This window comes from Marmota marmota, unplaced genomic scaffold, assembly GCF_001458135.2.
Source record: "Marmota marmota marmota unplaced genomic scaffold, marMar, whole genome shotgun sequence".
Lineage (NCBI taxonomy): Eukaryota > Metazoa > Chordata > Mammalia > Rodentia > Sciuridae > Marmota > Marmota marmota.
The window spans coordinates 690,084-709,611 of record NW_026000001.1 but is presented as its reverse complement, the minus strand read 5'-3'; the positions used below and the strand labels follow the sequence as shown (position 1 = coordinate 709,611).

Sequence of the window (19,528 nt, the reverse complement as noted above, 5' to 3'; positions counted from 1 at the left end):
CCTTTAGGGAGGTTTTCTTGGTAACTGTGGGATGAAACTCACTCCACAAAGGTTGCATACTCTGTGAATTAGAGTGGCTCACCCAAGATGTGGGCTGGCCACCAGAAGGATCTTTAGATGAGAGAGTCATTGCTGAGGTCCTTTTGATTGTTGTTGGAACCCTAAACCATTTCTCTTACATTGATTGCTGGCAAGAGAGAGTACAGAAACAGCCCCCTTGGTTGAGAGCCTGTCTAGATGGACAGTCCAAGCTGATGTTAGCCAGGAGCATAATAGTCTCTAAGACCCAGCGGAAAGCAGCTAAACAGAAAACCTGACGAGGAAAGTCAGAAAAGGAAACAGTTTTCCCATGAGCCAGAGAGGACCCAGGACCACCTTTGCCAAGACCACAGGGACAACAGACTGTCTCCTCAGCCCTCTTGTCCTCAGAGGCAACAAATGATGGCCCCCAATACTGGCTATTCCATCCTCTGTGATGTCCTCAGAGCCAAAGGCTTCCTAGAACCAAAGACTCTTTCATCTCCCAAGATTAAGGTGGGAGATTTGTCCCAAGACTAGAGCCACAACTCAGATGAGAACTCTCCAGATGCCCCTGCAAGGGACTAAAGGACCTGCCCATATTGACCAGAGGGAAACACCTGAGGGAGACAAGGCAGTTTTGTGTGCCAGGCTTTCACCACCATTGTGCTCATAAGCTGGAAAAATCATACTCCCTCCTACACGGAGAAACCCTGGGCCATGACTGATCTGATGGAATCCATTATCCAGACTTAGGATGGGCCCCAACAAAGAAGAAAGTCTAAAGATAGGGCTGGGGGTGTGGCTCAAGCGGTAGCGCGCTCGCCTGGCATGCGTGCAGCCCGGGTTCGATCCTCAGCACCACATACAAACAAAGATGTTGTGTCCGCCAAAATCTAAAGAATAAATACTAAAAAAATTCTCTCTCTCTCTCCCTCTCTCTCTCTCACTCTCTCTTTAAAAAAAAAAAAAGAAAGAAAGAAAATCTAAAGATAAAGAGATGTCAAGAAGCCCTCATAAAAGAATAGAAAAAATAATAATAAAACACACTGTCTGTGCCCAAGAATTAGAAGGAATCGGAGGTAGCCCTGAGCCCTAACCTAAGCCGAGCGCATCTGCAGACAAACAGAGCTGAGATAAGCCTCCGGTTGCTCCAGCATCTCCCTCTCACACCCTCAATAGCCTTGAACATTTCTCTGGGCCCCACATCTGCCTAAGGCCCCTCTGCCCTATGAAACTGGCAGCAATGATCAAAAGAGATGTGTCCAACTGACTCAGAGCTAAATGTCCAGGCCACCACCACTGCCGCCCCTCTCCCTGCCCAGAGGTGCCCAGGGGAGGAGGGGCACATACAAGTGTAGCAGCTGTAATGCAAGTATGTCAGTGAAGAAATGCACGGGCGCAGGCAACAGGTGATCAATGCAGCCTTTGTGGGACAGGCTCAGAGAGCCATTTGCCAAAAATTACAATCCAAGAGGGCTTTACTAAGAAGTGTGCCCTGAGCTGATTAAGGTGACCACCATTGTTTTCATCAATCGAGACCAAGAGACTCAAAGACAGGCAGACCAGAAAGATAAAGAGGAGGATGGATCTCCTTACAAACCCAAAGGTCACTCAAAGGGGGGTCTCACTAGAACAAAGCCAATGGTCCAAATGTTTATAAGGAAAAAAAGCGTGGCCAGACAAAAGGGGAAGCCTCCAGTTGCCCCGGCAGACAAGTACCCACTGCCATGCTCAAATGCTAAGCCTTGACTGGAGAAGGAATGAATGTTTGGGCCCCAGCCCCTCCTTTCAGTTTCTTCCCACTTGCTCGGAAGTTGATGATTGACGAATATGGCAGGGGTCCCATAGACACACACATTTGCATCTGATTACATGGGACCGAGTGCCTCAAGAGGGCTCAGCTGCTGCAAGCCCCCAAATGAACCAGGAATATGTTCATGTTAACAGCCAATAGTGGGCCATAGGGTGCACACTCCAAAAGGACATGCCACCCTGACTCCAAGCCACACGCTGTGAGCCACCAGCAGAAAGGGCCACAGAGCCCCCTGCACCTAGGCATACTGAACAAAAACACAAACAGGGAAGCCGCTACATACAATTAGAGCAGGCTCCCACCTGGCAAGAGGCGAAAGCCACGCAAAGAGCAACACCTAGGTGGGCACAAAGTGGCTGCCACATGCCGGAGTACAGCTGCAGCAGAATAATCAGGGGGGGTGACGAATAACTTGTGTACGTTGATACAGCAGGAGTAGGAGCCGTTTATTGCAGGACAGGAGCAGTATTTATACATTCCACACAGCTTATCTAATTAGCATAAACTAGATACATCAGTCAACCAATAAAGAATTTCCACACTTAATGGCTTGTTTGTGTTACTTCTCAAACCACTCCCTCTGGCATTTTGCCAGGCACCATCCAGACTTGTCTACGAACTCTAACATTCCCCTGGCAAAATGCCAGGTGTTATTTTGACTTGTTTACAGACTCTAACAGCCACACTGGGACCTGCACATGATAACACTGCTGCCCTCCTGTTAAGGGCCACAGCCGAGTCGGGATGACGCATGGCATTTTTGCCAGAAGTAGTGGTTGAGAGGTGACACTAGCGAGCCGTTAAGATGATGACTTTTGAGTTCTGGCGGAGTTCCCACTGAGTTCCGCTTGAGCTCTCGCTGGGTTTCCCGGAGAGTTCCCATTGGTTGGGGAAGTGCTGGAGGAGGGATATTTCCGGTGGCTGGTTCCTGGAGGAGCCGCATGGCATGCGGGGGAATTCCTGGGAGCGTGTGTGGAGAGTGCTGGTGGAGTTCAGAAATAAAGTTTGTTCCTGCTTCAGTGGCTCGTGATTTGTGCCCAGCCAGACTGCGGCACCCTCCAATCTTGGACGGCCCACGAGAGATTTACATAGGTGCCTTTTACACAAATGATGCCCCAGGTCATCAGTCTCTGCTAAGATTTACATTAGATTTAAGAGTTGGAGAATCCTAGCAGCCAAGATCCTGCACTGGGAGATAACAAAAAATTCCTGCATCTTAAAGTGCCAGATGCTCTATGTATGCCTCCCTTCCCTAAATGACAGTTCTTCCCAGGGGCTTGAGTACACCATCATTGGGACAGCACTGGACTCTGACTTAAAAGCTCATATCTATCAAGAAAAAGGTCAAATACTTTGGTTACCATCTGACTCAGCAACAGAACCAACAATAGAAACTGGGCCTCAAAAGAAACAGGAGATCTGCTCAATTCCAGTCCCTTCAACCTGCCATCAGACTAGAGAATTCTTGGGGGCTACTGGGATCAGCCATATATGGATCCCTAACTTTTCAGTCATGGCAAAAACCCCTCTATGAAGCCACAAAGGAGGGAAAACGAGATCCTCTGATGTGGGGGCCAACTAAGCAGAAGGCCTTGGAGGACATTAAACAAGCATTCAACAGTGCACCTCACAAGGCCTTTCTTTCTGTATGTCCATGATCTGTCTGGAGTAGCTATAGGAGTTTTGACCCAGATGCTGGGGACATGGCACCGTCCAGTGGCCTATTTGTCCAAACAGCTGGATTCTGTAGCCCAGGGCTGGCCCCCTTGTTTATGGGCCCTTGCAGCCACAGCTCTTCTGGTGTTGGAAGCTGATAAACTGGCCATGGGACAAGAACTGGTTGTCAGAGTTCCTCATTCAATTTTGACAGTGTTAAAATATAAAGGACACTATTGGTTGACTAATGAAAGAATGATCAAATATCAGGGCATGTGATGTGAAAACCCACATTGAGGTCATCAGAACTCTAAACCCAACAACTTTGCTGCCCTTTGGACCTGGAAAACCTGATCACAATGTGTTGAGGTCATGGGTGAAGTGTTCTCCAGCAGACCAGACCTCTCAAGGACACTGATACAAACTGCTTCACAGATGGAAGCAGTTTTATAAAAGATGAGGTATGTTTTGCTGGATATGCAATGGTCACTCTGGACTCCACTGTCGAGGCAGGGTTCTGCCTCAGGGAACTTCAGCACAAAAAGTAAAACTTATTGCTTTGACTCGAGCACCTCAGTTGACAGCAGGAGTCTGTGTGGATATTTACATAGACTCAAAATATGCATTTGCTACCCTTCATGTTCATAGGGCCTTATGTAGGCTAATTAACTCAGGAGAAAATAAAAAGGGGGGGAACATGATGTATGGGCAAGAAATTCTTAAACGCTTGGATGCACTGTGGGCTCCCAGGAAGATTGTGATTATATATTGCCGAGGTCATCAGAAGGGAAACATGTGGTTTCTCAGGACAACCAGAGAGCTGACAGAGAGGCCAGGATAGCTGTCTGCAAGAAATGGGAAGAAAATCCAGTCCCAGTTTTAAATGCTGCCCTTCTGCCTGGCCGACTAGGTAACAGACAGGGAGCCAACACACTCCCAACATGAAAGTGATATAAGACTGAACAAGAAAATTTTCTCCCAGGTGGATAGTGGAGATTTTCTGATGGCTGGTAAAGCCATCCCGGAGATTCTAACCCCAGCCTTTATCAGACAGTTCTACAGGAAAATATGTTGGACATATAGCACTTGAGACAGTTCTGAGTCAACATTTCTATGTCCCCCAGCTCACAAGCAACACCTGGATGGTCTGCAAACAATGTGAGGTTTGTGCTCACAACAATCCTTGTCAGAGGCCAAAGCTCCCACCAGGAATCCAAACTATAGGAGGAGCACCTTTTGAAGACTTGGAAGTAAACTTCACTGAACTAACAAGCTCACGGGGCTATAAATAACTTTTGGTTTTTGTGTGTTCATACTCTGACTGGGTGGAAGCCTTTCTCACCCACACTGAGAAGGCTAGGGAGATACTAGGATGCTTCTCTGGGAAATTATTCCCAGATTTGGTGTCCCAATAATTATTGGCTCAGACAATGGGCCAGCTTTTGGGCAGAGGTGATATGATTACTGACCAAGAGTGCAAACAGTATGAAAGTTACATACTGCCTATAGGCTGCAGAGTTCTGGTAAAGTTAAAAGGATGAACCAGACTTTAAGGCTAAATTGGGTAAGCTGTGTCAGGAGACTCATTTACATTGTGATAAATTTCTCCCTATTACACTGTTGAGGATTAGATCCACTCCCACTAGGAGATTAAATTCTTTTCTTTTGAGATAATATATGGGAGGCCCCCTCTTATTAGGGGACTACAGGTAGACTTAAGAGAGATAGGAAAATTAACCCTGTGACGACAGCTTCAGGCCTTAGGGAAAACTTTACAGGTTCTCAACCAATGGGTTAGAGAAAGATTGCCAGTAAGTTTGACCCAGTGCACATTCCTTCAAACCTGGAGATAGAGTCTGGGTCAAAAAATGAAATATTCAATCCCTGAACTTGTTTGGAAGGTCCCTTTCACTGTTATTTTATCCACCCTAACTGCAGTCAAGTTTGCAGAGAGAGAGAGGTCCCTGGATTCACTACACCAGACTCACGCCTGCAGCTGAGGACTGGGAGTGCTCTTCAGATGCTGCTATGCCCTTGAAGCTGGCCATCCCGAAGAAAAAGGAGCACGAGAGAAGCTTGAGGATCAGAAGGACAACAGCTCCAGTCACTCTGGAAGCTGACTGGTCTACGCACGGCTGGAGCTTGAGGAGATTACAGCCCTGTTTCAGCCACACAGGAGGACTGGCTGGTCAATGCCTGGTGAAAGATAAACTTCCCACCAGAACTAATGAACTCTTTCAACCTCTGAGATAGTTCTTATGCTGTAATGCATTGCCACCCCTTGCTTCTAGATATATACACAGTTCTCTGTTTGGCTTTTGCTACTGGTTTGATAACAGTAAGTCCTACTGACTGAACTCTGGGTAACAAAATTTCACTTAGACTTTTTTATCTTGCTTATATAAGTTTTCTAGGATTTGTTTGGTGTTATTAGTTTGGCTTTGTTAATTTATGCTGTTTAACCTGTGCTAACCAAAATGTTAGTCTATTATTTAGTTTGGTTTCCTTTGACAACCATAAGGGATTCTGCTCTACTCCTATTCCAACCATGGAGATCATGTGAACCATGGAGATCATGTGAATCATGGGTCAAGACAATCCACTATAACCAAGAGGTGGTAAAACATATATTTAGGATCTGTCCCACCAGAGGAATGCTATAGATGGATGACTGTTTGGAAAGGAAAAAGAGGTGCATTGGAAAGAAACTTGATTTAGGAGGTCACCAATCTTGGGGTGAAGGTAACTGGCTACCCCAGAGGATTATTGCCACTTATGCTCCAGCTACCTGGGCACAAAAGGACAGTTGGAGCTACAGAACTCCTATTGACATGTTAAACAGAATTATTCACTTACAAGCTGTACTAGAAATTATTATTAATCAGATTGCCACACCCTTTGACCTCCTAGCCACACAACAGACCAGATGCGAGTGGCTAACTATCAAAACCGCTTGGCATTAGATTACCTACTGGCTGAGGAAAAAGAAATATATGGAGAGTTCAAAAGCTCAGATTGTTGCATCCAAATGGATCACAATAGACAAACAGTTAAGAATATAGCTAACAACACAAGAGAACTAGCACATGTGCTAGTTCATACCTAGAAGGGCATTAAAGTTTGGGTCCAAACATGCTTTTGGGAGATGGTTTTCAACTCTTGGTAGATTTAAAAGCTTAACTGGTATAATGGGTATTCTGCTGTTAACCTGTTCATTGCTCCCATGTTTGGCTCCACTGTGCGTTAAAACTATTGGGTCCACTAAAGAAGCTGCTTTTGAAAGGATGACAACAACTAAAGTTTTGACATTACATAAAGCTTTAAGCCAAGTTAATGATAATGATGCTCCTAAATTTAAAGGATTAAATTATGGAGAGCGGGGCTGGGGATGTGGCTCAAGCGGTAGCGCGCTCGCCTGGCATGCGTGCGGCCCGGGTTCGATCCTCAGCACCACATACAAAGAAAGATGTTGTGTCCGCCGAGAACTAAAAAAAAATAAATATTAAAAAAAAAATTATGGAGAGCATCATTAAAGGGGGGAATTGAAGTGGCACCCCCTCTCTCCACAGAAAAGCCCTCTTCACCATGGCTGATTTTAGGACTGTCAGCAAAAGAGTCCATTGTAGATAAACTTCCTATTTTCATGTCGTCCTGTTTACTTGATCACTGGCCAAGAAGATTCCAGCACTCCAGGTGCTGGATACTCCCTTACTAGTTTTTCACAAACGTATCCAGTATAGTACTTTGTAGAAATCCGCAAACAAGGCCTCTGGCCTTGAGCTGGGCTTCACAGAGATGTCTATATTTTTAAGATAAGTTACAATTGGGCTCCATGGTAACAGCTGGCAGGGGGAGGAAAGAAAGGGGAGAAGAAGCTCCCCCCTTCTCAGATGTTGTCCTTGAAGAGTTAACTTGCCCAGAACAGTGAAAGAAAAAGCTGTTTTTATGTGAACTTCTGCAGACTGTGAACTTCTGAGCCCCTCCCCTTACATGCTGGATATAAAATTCTGAAACTCCCTGAACTCGGGGTTCAGGGGATTGATTGATTACAGCAAAGGCTGTACCCTCTGGACCTGGCTGCAGCCAAATAAAACTGTTTCCTGCTATCTTCGGTTCCTTGCTTCGTTTGTCCCTACCACAGTACCAGCAAGGGAAAACCTGCTCTGTTTGGTTTCTACACCAAATGCAAAGTGTTGTAGTTACCAGTGATGGGGACAACTCAAAATTCACTAAGCAACTAAAGTTAAACTTCTGTTGACTAAGCATGTAATTTAAATTTTGTTTTCTTTAATGAATTGAAATATTTAATCGATTTTAAGTCAGTCCTGTGCATACCTCGATGGTAGTCTGCTGGTGCCAGTAGAAGACAGTTTGTGTATTTTATTGTGTACCCCAGGTAGGGTGTCATAGCATGTCCTGCTCAACTGGGGAATAATGTCTTTCAGGGCAAAGAGCTTCTAACTTAAGTCACTGGGGATTGAGGCATGATTTGGGTGATTGCTAGTGACCCAGTGACATGTGAAGAGCAGTATCATTGTTTCTCAAATTGTACTTTCCTCAATTTCTAGTTGATATGAAAAGACTTAGAAGGTCTTTGTAGGTGGGATGTAAAATAGTATTATGACTTTTTCATACTGTACTTAGATAGTAACCTGCCTCAGGTCTCCTATTAAGTGGTGAAACCAGAACTGAAATTGACTCTCCTAGAAGTTGTGTTTATTCTAACTATATAAGTAGGTACTGTTGAGACTTGATCGTTTTTACATGTATTTCGGGAAAAAAAAGTCACCCAGTATTATCTTGAAGTTAGTAATTATAACACATTACTCACTAATTCTAACATTTGCCTAACTATGAGCATTACCTGGTGAATTCCTTAACCAGTAGAAAGCTAGTGCTGGTAAAATCTACTAATACATGTTCCATCCAAATGCTAATTTCAGATAGGGGTATAAACTAGTAGTTAACAGAGCCAGTTTAGATCAATCTACCATTGGAAGAAAAAAGCCTAGCTGTTACACAGAAGATGGTCCTGTTTGTTAACTGGTTGGATTGTAAATTGGCTGACCATTCATCAGTTTTTTCCTTTATTGTAGAGTCTTTTTCAACTCCTATAATATGGGACTCTCTCTCTCTCTTTCTCTCTTTTTTTTTTAGTTGTAGTTGCACACAGTACCTTTATTTTATTCATTTTTCTGTGATGCCAAGGATCGAACCCAGGGCCTCACATGTGCTAGGCAAGAGCTCTACCACTAAGCCACAACATATGGGACTCTTTAAAAAAAAAAAAAAAAGAGGCAGGGATAGGAAGGGTAGCAGAGTACAACAGACATTAGTATGGCTGTATGTATAAACGTGGCTGTATAACCAATGTGATACTGCAATCTGTACCATGTGGAAAAATAAGAATTCATACCCCATTTGAATCAAATATATGATATGTCAAGATCATTGTAATGTTTTGAGCAACTAATAAAAAAATTTTAAAAAAATACAAAAAAAGAGTCCATATGGGACTCTTTTAAAAAAAATTAGATGTTGATGAACCTTTATTTTATTCATTTATTTATATGTGGTGCTGAGAATTGAACCCAGTGCCTTACACATGCTACACAAGCACTCTGCCACTGAGCCACAACCCCAGCCCTAAATACTTACTTTTTAGTTGTAGTTAGACACAATATCTTTATTTTATTTATTTATATGTGGTGCTGAGGATCGAACCCAGGGCCTTACACGTGCCAGGCAAGTGCTCTACCGCTGAGCCACAACCTCAGACCACCCCCCACATATGGGACTTTTGAATCTTTTAAATTATGGTTGCCTAAAGTTAATAAATTCAGGTTATGTGGTCCTTAAAAAAAAGTAAAGAAGAAATTAAGACATTCTCAGATCAACAAAACTGAGGAGTTTGTCACTGTACAAAAACTACTGAAAAAAATGCTGAAGGGAGTCATTCAGGCGAAAATAAAAGAGTATCAGACAAGAACACAAAGCCATGTGAAGAAATAAAAAATACTGTGAAAGATAACTGCACAGTAAATATAAAATCCAGTATTATTGTATTTTTGGTCTCGAACTTCTCTTTTCTTTCCTACATGATTAAAAAAACATATGCATAAGACAATTATTTCAAATAATTAATGAGATTATATATATATATATATATAAATAAAATGGTGTGACTCTACTTCATGTACAACCAGAGAACTGAAAAATTCTGCTCCACTTATGTACAATGACTAAAGAGCTTTCTACTGTCATGTATAACTGATTAGAATTAATGAATAAGTAAACAAATATATCAAAAATACACACACACACACACACACACACACACACTAGACAGGGTCTTATTAAGTTATTTAGGGCCTCACTAAATTGAAATGATCAACAAAATTGATGCAACTTTAGCTAGATTGACAAATAAAAAAGAAGACTCACTGAAATCAGAAATGAAAGCAGGGGCATTGCTACCAATTATACTGAAATAAAAAGGACTATAAGAGAATACTATGTACAGGGCACAATAGCACTTGTCTGTAATCCCAAAGGCTGAGGAGGCTGAAGCTGGAGGAGCACAAGTTCAAAGCCAGCCTCAGTCACTTAGCAAGGCCCTAAGTGACTTATCGGGACCCTACCTCAAAAATTTAAAAAGATGTGGGGGCCTGGGAATGCAGCTCAATGGGGGGGGAGAGGGGGGGAGATATACTATGAACAATTATATGCTAACAAATAAGATGAAATGGAAATTACTAGAAACAGAAACTACCAAAACTGACTTGAAAAGAAACAGAAAATCTGAACAATAATGAGACTGAATCAAAAAATCTCCCTTTCCCCAAAACAAAACACCCACATGGCTTCACAGGCAAATTCTACCGATTAAACCAATCTTTCTCAAACTCCTTCAGATCATAGAAAAGGATGGAACACTTCCTTACTCATTCTACCCAAACCAGGTAAAGACATCACAAGAATACTACAGACCAGATCTCTTATGAATAGAAATGCACAAATTGGGCTGGAAGTATAGCTCAGTGGGAGAGTGATTGCCTAGAATGTGGGGGGGTTCTGTCCCCAGCATGGGGATATGGAAGAAACATAAAGATGTAAAAATCCACAACAAAATATAAAAAAAAATCAGAAGCATATTAATTCAGCATATTGAGAGGATCATACACCATGACCAAATGGGATTTACTCCAGGAAGGCAAGGTTATTCAACCTTCAAAAATCAATCAATGTAATATATCATATGAGTCAAGTGTGAGGGAGGTACACATGATCATCTCATTTAAGATGATAAACACAACAAAAAAGATGATAAACAAAAACTCCAACACTCAAGATGGAAACAATGAACAAACAACAGATGGGAACTTCCTCAATGTGATAAAAATTTATGAAAAATCACAGATAACATCATACTCAACAGTGAAAGAGTAAGAGCAGGGAGACAGGCTGCCCACTCCCACTGTTGTGGGGACAGATGAGGCAAGGCACAGAAGATAGCAGGAAACACTTTTATTTGGCTGCAACCAGGTTCAGGGGGCACAGCTTTTGCTGTAATCAATCAATCCCCTGAACCCCGAGTTCAGAGAACTTCAGGGTTTTATACCCAGTGTGCAAGGGGAGGGGCTCAGAAGTTCACAGTCGGCAGAAATTCACATAAAAGCAGCTTTTTCTTTCACTGTTCTGGGCAAGTTAACCCTTCAAGGACAACACCTGAGAAGGGGGGAGCTTCTTCTCCCCTCTCTTTCCTCGCCCTGCCAGCTGTTACCAAGGAGCCCATTTGTAACTTATCTTAAAAATGTAGACATCTCTGTGAAGCCCAGCTCAAGGCCAGAGGCCTTGTTTGCACATTTCTACAAACTATACTGGATATGTTTGTGAAAAACTAGTAAGGGGGTGTCCAGCACCTGGAGTGCTGGTATCTTCCGGGCCAGTGGCCACGTAAACAGGGCAACACGAAAATAGGAAGTTTATCACATTGGACTCTGCTGCAGAGACTCTTTTGCTGACAGTCCTAAAGTCAGCCATGGTGAAGAGGGCTTTTCTGTGGAGAAAGGGGGTGCCACTTCATCACAATTTCCTCTATTGTACTGGAAGTCCTCGCCCGGAGCAAGCACAAAAAGAAATAAAAGGTATTCAAATTGGAAAGGAAGTTGTCAGGAGCCAGCCATGGGCTGTGTGTGTGAGCTATGAGCATTTGAGCCTGTGGGGGAACTGGCTGAGGTTGCTTATGAGGCTGTGCCCCATAAGTGTGCCTTTTCATGTGCCACACAGCACCTGACAGGGGTGTGGCTTTCCAAGATATCAGTCAATCTGCTGACCACTGACATCAAGACATCACTAAGCAAGACTCCACCCTCTGAAATCCAATCCCTTGCCTTATTTGGGTGGAATATTCTAAGACTGGCTTCTCCCCAGTAAGTAGGGGGGGTTCAGGTATGCTCTCTCTCTTGCCTGCCTCTTGCAGGAAGCACTGTGCAGAGGAAATTAAGAAACAACTTTAGTAAGATCTAAAAAACTATAATACCTACTAATAAATTTAACCAAGGAGGTAGAAGACTTGTACATTAAAAATTATAAAACATGGTGGAATATGTTAGACATCATTACCCTAAGTACATGTATGAAGACACAAAAGGTGTGAAAATACTTTGTGTACAATCAGTGACTTGAAAAATTGTGCTCTATGTGTGTAATATGAAATGAATTGCATTCTGCCATCGTGTATAACAAATTAGAATAAATAAATAATAATAATAAGACTGCCTTGCTGTCCGCCGTCCGACAGCCAGCCTTCGGGACCTCGCCCACCACGGACATGCCTCGCGTCTACATAGGACGCTTGAGCTACAACGTCCGGGAGAAGGACATCCAGCGCTTTTTCAGCGGCTATGGCCGCCTCCTCGAAGTAGACCTCAAAAATGGGTACGGCTTCGTGGAGTTCCAGGACTCCCGCGACGCCGACGACGCCGTTTACGAGCTGAACGGCAAGGAGCTCTGCGGCGAGCGCGTGATCGTGGAGCACGCCCGGGGCCAGCGCGGCGATCGCGACGGCTACAGCTACGGAAGCCGCAGTGGTGGAGGTGGATACAGCAGTCGGAGAACCTCTGGCAGAGACAAATATGGACCTCCTGTTCGTACAGAGTACAGGCTTATTGTAGAAAATCTTTCTAGTCGTTGCAGTTGGCAAGATTTAAAGGATTTCATGCGGCAAGCAGGTGAAGTAACATATGCAGATGCTCACAAAGAACGTACAAATGAAGGTGTAATTGAATTTCGCTCCTACTCTGACATGAAGCGTGCTTTGGATAAACTGGATGGTACAGAGATAAATGGCAGGAATATTAGACTTATTGAAGATAAGCCACGAACAAGCCATAGGAGGTCTTATTCTGGAAGCAGATCTAGGTCACGTTCAAGAAGGAGGTCACGAAGTAGGAGTCGCAGGAGCAGCCGCAGTAGATCTCGAAGTGTCTCAAAAAGTCGCTCCCGGTAAATGCTGTGGTATTAGGATTTTTTCCCCCCCTAAATATAATTAGACTTCTTCATGGAGTATGTGTATGTTCTGACCCAATAACTGAAAAAAAATCTGCCTTTTCTTGTCCAGATCCAGGTCACGGAGCAAAGGTCGATCACGTTCTCGATCAAAAGGCAGGAAATCTAGATCAAAAAGCAAATCTAAGCCCAAGTCTGATCGGGGTTCCCATTCACATTCTCGAAGCAGATCTAAGGATGAGTATGAAAAGTCCCGAAGCAGGTCTCGATCTCGGTCCCCCAAAGAAAATGGAAAAGGTGATATAAAGTCAAAATCCAGATCAAGGAGCCAGTCTCGTTCCAATTCACCCGTTCCTGTTCCACCCTCAAAGGCTCGTTCTGTGTCCCCTCCACCAAAAAGAGCTACTTCAAGATCCCGTTCTAGATCTCGCTCAAGGTCAAGGTCCAGATCAAGTTCCAGAGATTAACCCAGAACTCTACATTCTTTGCACACTATTATGGAACACTTTCCTACTTGCTTAGGCAGTTACTATTCCATGTTTATACTTGGCCTCTTCTGCAAGAGGAATCTCCTGAGAGCAGGAGCACACAAAAATTTGATTTGTGGCCAAATTTGATGAAAAAGATGAGGTTCTAAAATGGTGGCATGAAGTCAAAGACCCTCTCCCTTCTTTGTAGAATTAAGATAACTTTGATTTTATAGCTTTTGAGCTAAAATAACTTTTGTAAAGATTAAGCTCATTTAGATTTTTTTTTTTAAGTATTTTCAGCAGGATCTGCTGCAGGGTTTTTTTTTTGTTGTTTCATTTGTTTGCTTATTTTTAAATTAACCGTTTCAAGCTTTGGATACTTAAGGCTTTAGAGGGAGAATCCAATTTTCAATTATGTTGGCTTTTTATAAAGCTTGAGTTATGTAAGATTTAAATAAAAGTTTGCTACCAAGATGATTGCCTTATTGAATAGGTCACTATCAAATTCCTTTAATGTTGATATCTGCTATTTGTGGAAACAGTGTAAATTCTACTAAAGTGTAAAACAAGGCAAGCCTCAGACCAGCAATAAATTATTCAGTTTGGATAACAAAAAAAAAAAATAATAATAATAATAATAAATTATAAAACATTGCTAAAATAAATTAAAGAAGCCCTGAGGAAACTAAAACACATCCCATGTTCATGGGTCAGAAGATATATATTGTTAAGATGGCAACACTACCAACCTACACTCTGCTGTCCTGCCCCTCAAGAAAAGTAGCTTCAGAGCCCCCAGGGTGCCTCAGAGGACAGTAGATAAATAGCCAAACATTAATTTGTTTGATTCAAACAATAATTGGCCTTCCAGCATGTGAGGCAGAGGATTCCTTCCAGGTGAAGGGATACTGAGAGTTGGGAAATCCTGAAGCGGGCCACTGAAGGCCGCATAGCTGTACAGGCTGAGAGCATTCTGGGAGGGAAATAGACTACTCTCCAGGGACAGCTGGGAAATTTCAGAATGGGCAAAGCCCTTGGCTTGGTACCCTAGCTTGGGAGTACCAAGCTAGGAAACTATAGCCATTGGCCATCACCTTTGGCCAAGTAAAGGGCCTGGTGAACTGTCTTCAAGGCTCAATCAAGCCTTCATCTGACTGGGGACAGAAATGTGAAGCTTGGGCCAGGAAGTGGCCCATATCTGTAATCTCAGCTACCCGGGAGGCTGAGACGAGAGGATGGCAAGTTCAGGGCCAGCCTCTGCAACCTAGCAAGACCCTGCCTCAAATTAGAAAATTAAAAGAACTGGTAATGTGGTCAGTGGGGAAGCACCCCTGAGTTCCACCCTGGTACAATAAATAAAGAGAGAAACCAAGATTCATCCGACAGACACCCATCTCTGAATGGCCCAGTTTGAGACAGAACCAACTTGGTTCTTGAGGGGTGGGGTGGAGTGTAGACATCAGAAACCAGCCCAGACAGGGGACTGGGGTAGAATCTGTAGGGCCATGAGTCTGGGGTCTGACTGGAGCTGTGCGGAGGCAAGCACAAAGAGCCCAATGCCCTGAGTCAGAGAGCAAAAGAGCCTTAGGATGGCTAATTTTGTATGTCAACTTGCTAGGCCACAGCACCCAGATATTTGATGAAACACCAGTCTAGCTGTCAATGTGAGGGTAGCTTTTTCAGGGGATACCAGGGATTGAACTCAGAGGCATTCAACCACTGAGACACATCCCCAGCCCTATTTTGTATTTTATTTAGAGACAGGGTCTCACCGAGTTGCTTAGTGCCATGCCATTGTCGAGACTGGCTTTGAACTGATGATCCTCCTGCCTCAGCCTCCCAAGCCACTGGGATTACAGGTGTGCACCACCACATGTGCACCACCACACCTGGCTACTATAGGATATTTGAAGATGAGATAACATTTAAATCAGACTCTGTATGTGTGGTGCAGGGGATCAAACCCAGGTCGTTGCACACGCTAGGCAAGCGCTCTAGCACTGAGCTACACTCCAACTCCTAAATCAGTAGTCTTTGAGTAAAGTAAATTCTCTTCTCTGAGGGGGAAGAAATAAACCAGTAATTTTTTTCTTTCTACTATCACATTCAATATAAACTTTACCTCTAGTCACCAAATGTGTACGGTCTCCCCACAAACCAACCAAGCAATTCTCCAGGGTACACCAGCTGGGAGTCCCACAATTCAATTTGATTCTGACACTGTCTACCTGGAGATGGTTGCAGATTTCAAGTGTGGAAGGCTCAATCCAACAAGCCTTCAGGTACTCTGATGACAAGCTGTAAATCAGAGTTACCGCAAGTCCCTACTTGGGTTTAATTCATTTGCTAGAGTGGCTCCCAGAAGTCAGGGAAATACATTTACCTACTCATTATATAGGATATCACAAAAGATAGAGCCGGATGGAAGAGATGCATAGGGTATAGCATGGGGGCGGGTGGTGGGGCCTTCTTGGGGCAAGTCATGCCATCCTCTTGGAACCTTCAGATATTCAGCTTTCTGGAAGTTCCTGAATCCAGTCCTTTTGGTTTTGTGTGTTTTTTAATATATTTTTTTAGTTATAGAGGAACACAATATCTTTATTTTATTTATTTTTGTGGTGCTGAGGATGGAACCCAGTGCCTCACATGTGCCAGGCAACTGCTCTACCAATGAGTCACAAACCCCAGCTCCCTTGGGTTTTTAATGGAGGCTTCATTATGATTGATTGCATCCTTGACCCATTTACCATTGTTGATCAATTCAACCTTCATTCAGTCCCTCTCCCCACTCCCTAGAGGTGGGGAAAGGGATTGAGAGTTCCAAACTCTCAATATCGCACATAACTGATCTCCCTGGCAACTCATCCTGGATCCCTGCTATCGAGGAACTCACCAAGACTTGCTCATTAGAACAAAAGATGCACCAGTCACCCAGGAGATTCCAAGGGGTTCAGAAGCTGTGAGTCAGAAGAAGCCAGGCACAGAGACCAAATACATATTTCTTTCTTTCTTTTTTTTTGGCTGTGGGGCGGGCAGGACCAGGGATTGAACGCAGGAGCACTCAACCACTGAGCCACACCCCCCACCCTATTTTGCATTTTATTTACAGACAGGGTCTCACGAATTGCTTAGTGCCTCACTTTTGCTGAAGCTGGCTTTGAACTTGCAATACTCCTGCCTCAGCCTCCTAAACCGCTGGGATTACAAGTGTGTGCTACTGTGCCTGGCTGTATTTCTTTTCTTTTTTCTTTTTTTGTAGTTATAGATGGACAGCATGCCTTTATTTTATTTTTATTTTTTGTGTGTGGTGCTAAGAATCAGTGCCTCACATGTTCCAGGCAAGCATTGTGTCACTGGGCTACAGCCCCAGCCCCAAATACATATTTCTTACTATATCATAATATCGCACATTTGACAGTGTGGGTGGGCCTCCTCCAATCCGTTGAAGGTCTTAAGGAAGAAAGGCTGAGGAAAAGGGAATTCTGCCTTCAGGTGACCTTCACACTTGGGCTGCAACCTCAGCTCCTCCTGGGTCTCCTGCCTGCCTGCCTGCCCTGCACAATTGAGACCTGCCAGCCTCAAGATCACAATTCATAAAAATCATTCTACTAATATCTTTTTTCTCTCTCTCTCCCTCTCTTTTGGTTCTGCTTCTCTAGAGAATCCTAACAAATCCAGCCTCTCCAGGACCCAGAAAGCATAGTGCCCTGCCACTTGGCCTGCAGTAAAGTCACTCAGATCCATCATTTATAGTTATTTACACCAGTCTTTGAATCCCCCATGTTCCTCTCTGCCATAACCAGTCCCTCTCCCCAGCCAGCTGCCTCTGCCCACCTTCTGGACCTTCAATATTGCTTTTCTTGATTTTGACACCTCACCAAGGTCTATTCATTACTTTAAAGTCTCCCTTTAGACTAGGGGCCTTGAGGACAATTCATAAGTCTCTTATTCATTTATTAATAACATGTAATGTGCCTAGCATTGGGCATGATGTGGGGGGTGGGGGGTTGTGGGCAGATGACCAGGAGAATCTCAACAATGGAGATAGTGACTGGGGATTGTGTGAACACTGCAATTAAAACTCAAATGTTCAAAGGGCTGGGGGTGCATAGGGAGGAGGCAAGACTAAGACTTTGGAAAAGAGAAGACTGTTAGGATAGCAAAAATGGGAGCCACTCTGATACTCGGGCCAATGGTCACCCTGTGGGAATGCAGAATTGTCATTGCCAGATCTTCCAGAATTAAACAGAATGTGGATTTTATAAGAAATCTACCAGTTCACTAAAATTAACCACTAATGTGATTTGAATTGTCATTTTTAAACCCTGAGTAGTTCTAAGAAAACACGCATGCCACCAAATGTGGCTTCTGAGCCTTCCACTTACAAGGTCTGTGCTGAAGGGCTTTCCATTCTCCACTCTTCGTACCTGCGCCTGGTGAAAACCTTTAAGTACCCATGTCTCCCAAGCTCCGTGTCCCTGTGCCTAACACAGCCCCTGGCAGGGACAGGTGCCTTCTAGGTATTATTGAGCTGCAAAATATGTCTTTTTTGGGGGGAGGAGGTACTGGAAATTGAACTCAGAGGCACTCAACTAATAGCCACAACCCCAGCCCTATTTTGTATCTTATTTAGAGACAGGGTCTCAATGAGTTGCTCAGCTTCTTGCTTTTGCTGAAGGTGGCTTTGAACTCGCAATCCTCCTACCTCAGCCTCCTGAGCAGCTGGGATTACAGGCATGTGCAACACATCCTGTGCAAAATATGTCTTAAAGGTCGCTCTTTACCCTCACAACCTTGGCACCTTACTGCCCATGAGTCTGGGGTCAAATACCTTACTCTGGCATTCAAAACCCACCACAGCCTGTCCACCCCTTCCCAAGATTCACAGTGCTCTGTTCCATGGGGGCCCTCCTAATTTGGCCAAAAAGGGAACATTTATCATGTATAATTGATTTAGCAGTGGAGGTGCCAGACTTTCCCCACAACCACTCCTCTTTTCAAGAGCCCATGGATCAACTAATCCACAAGCATTAAGTGCCCTCCATGTACTGTAGCTGGTACTGAAATGTTCCAGGCCTTCAGCTTAAATGTGTATGTGTTGGGGAGGCGGCTGTGGGCAGGAGTTCACCACCTTGGGAGGTGATGGTAAATGGGGACAATCAGTAGGCTGAATAGAGAAATAAATGAAATGATCAAACACTGCAGAGTGCGGGCTTCTCTAACTCCTGCAGATAACCCATCCAGCCAACAAGGCACGGCCCGGAATCTCAGTGCCAGTCATAGGTGTCACCCACCCATGAGCCCTCTATAGGGAGAAGGAAAAGTACACCTGTGGCCTGGCCCGCGAACGTTCTAACCCTACGAGGGAGAAGAGGGAGAAGACGAATGACGGGAGAGACGGAAAGTGCACCGAATTCCACCCAGCATCCTCAAATTCAGTTTGCTTCAACTCACTGTCCCAGGCAGGGGGATGTAGAAAATTAAGGAGTGTTCCTTGTAAAACAGATTTCGACGAGGATGGGATTCGAACCCACGCGTGCAAAGCACAATGGATTAGCAGTCCATCGCCTTAACCACTCGGCCACCTCGTCCCACATGCAGTGCTTCTTCCACATTCTCTTATCTCTCATCTCCTCCGCACTTCCGTGTCTCCATCATTCACTTCTTAGTACCAACCTGGTAGGACCCAGGGGAGAGAAACGCTGTAGAAAGGAGCTTTTTAATTTCCTTTTGGCCCGCTTCAGCCTGCAACCGCCCCATCTTTCACTAAGCTACAGCCTTAGTTCTGCCACAGCTTCCCCTTCCGGAGTCTGGGCGAGAGCGCCTGGATTTCAGGACCCGCTGGACCAGGGGCTGCGCACGGATCCGGAGGGAGGAGTGCGCGTCCCGGGCCGGAGGCAGGCGGCGGGCAGCGGGTAGGTTCGGCTTTTGCAAAGCGCGCGGCGCGGGCGGCGGGTGCAGTAGCTCCTCCTCTCTCGCAGAGGGCGAGCTGGCGCGCGCTGAGGCCCGCAGGCGGATGGCGGGCGGGGCTGTGCGCGGGGCTCGGCTCGCCTCGGCT

At 44.5% G+C, this 19,528-nt stretch overlaps 1 protein-coding gene and 1 non-coding gene across 2 annotated transcripts; one reads left to right on the top strand and one right to left on the bottom strand.

Moving 5' to 3' along the window:
• The first annotated feature begins 12,267 nt into the window (after nucleotides 1–12,267).
• On the top strand, nucleotides 12,268–13,942 carry LOC107156971 (serine/arginine-rich splicing factor 6). Its single transcript, XM_015503150.2, has 2 exons — nucleotides 12,268–12,997; nucleotides 13,113–13,942. Exons 1-2 carry the CDS (start codon nucleotides 12,324–12,326, stop codon nucleotides 13,465–13,467), a joined length of 1,029 nt encoding a protein of 342 aa, XP_015358636.1. The 5' UTR covers nucleotides 12,268–12,323; the 3' UTR covers nucleotides 13,468–13,942.
• Nucleotides 13,943–18,979: 5,037 nt separating this feature from the next.
• Trnas-gcu lies at nucleotides 18,980–19,061 on the bottom strand. Its single transcript has one exon. It is a non-coding gene; the product is annotated as a tRNA-Ser (tRNA).
• Nucleotides 19,062–19,528: the final 467 nt, after the last annotated feature.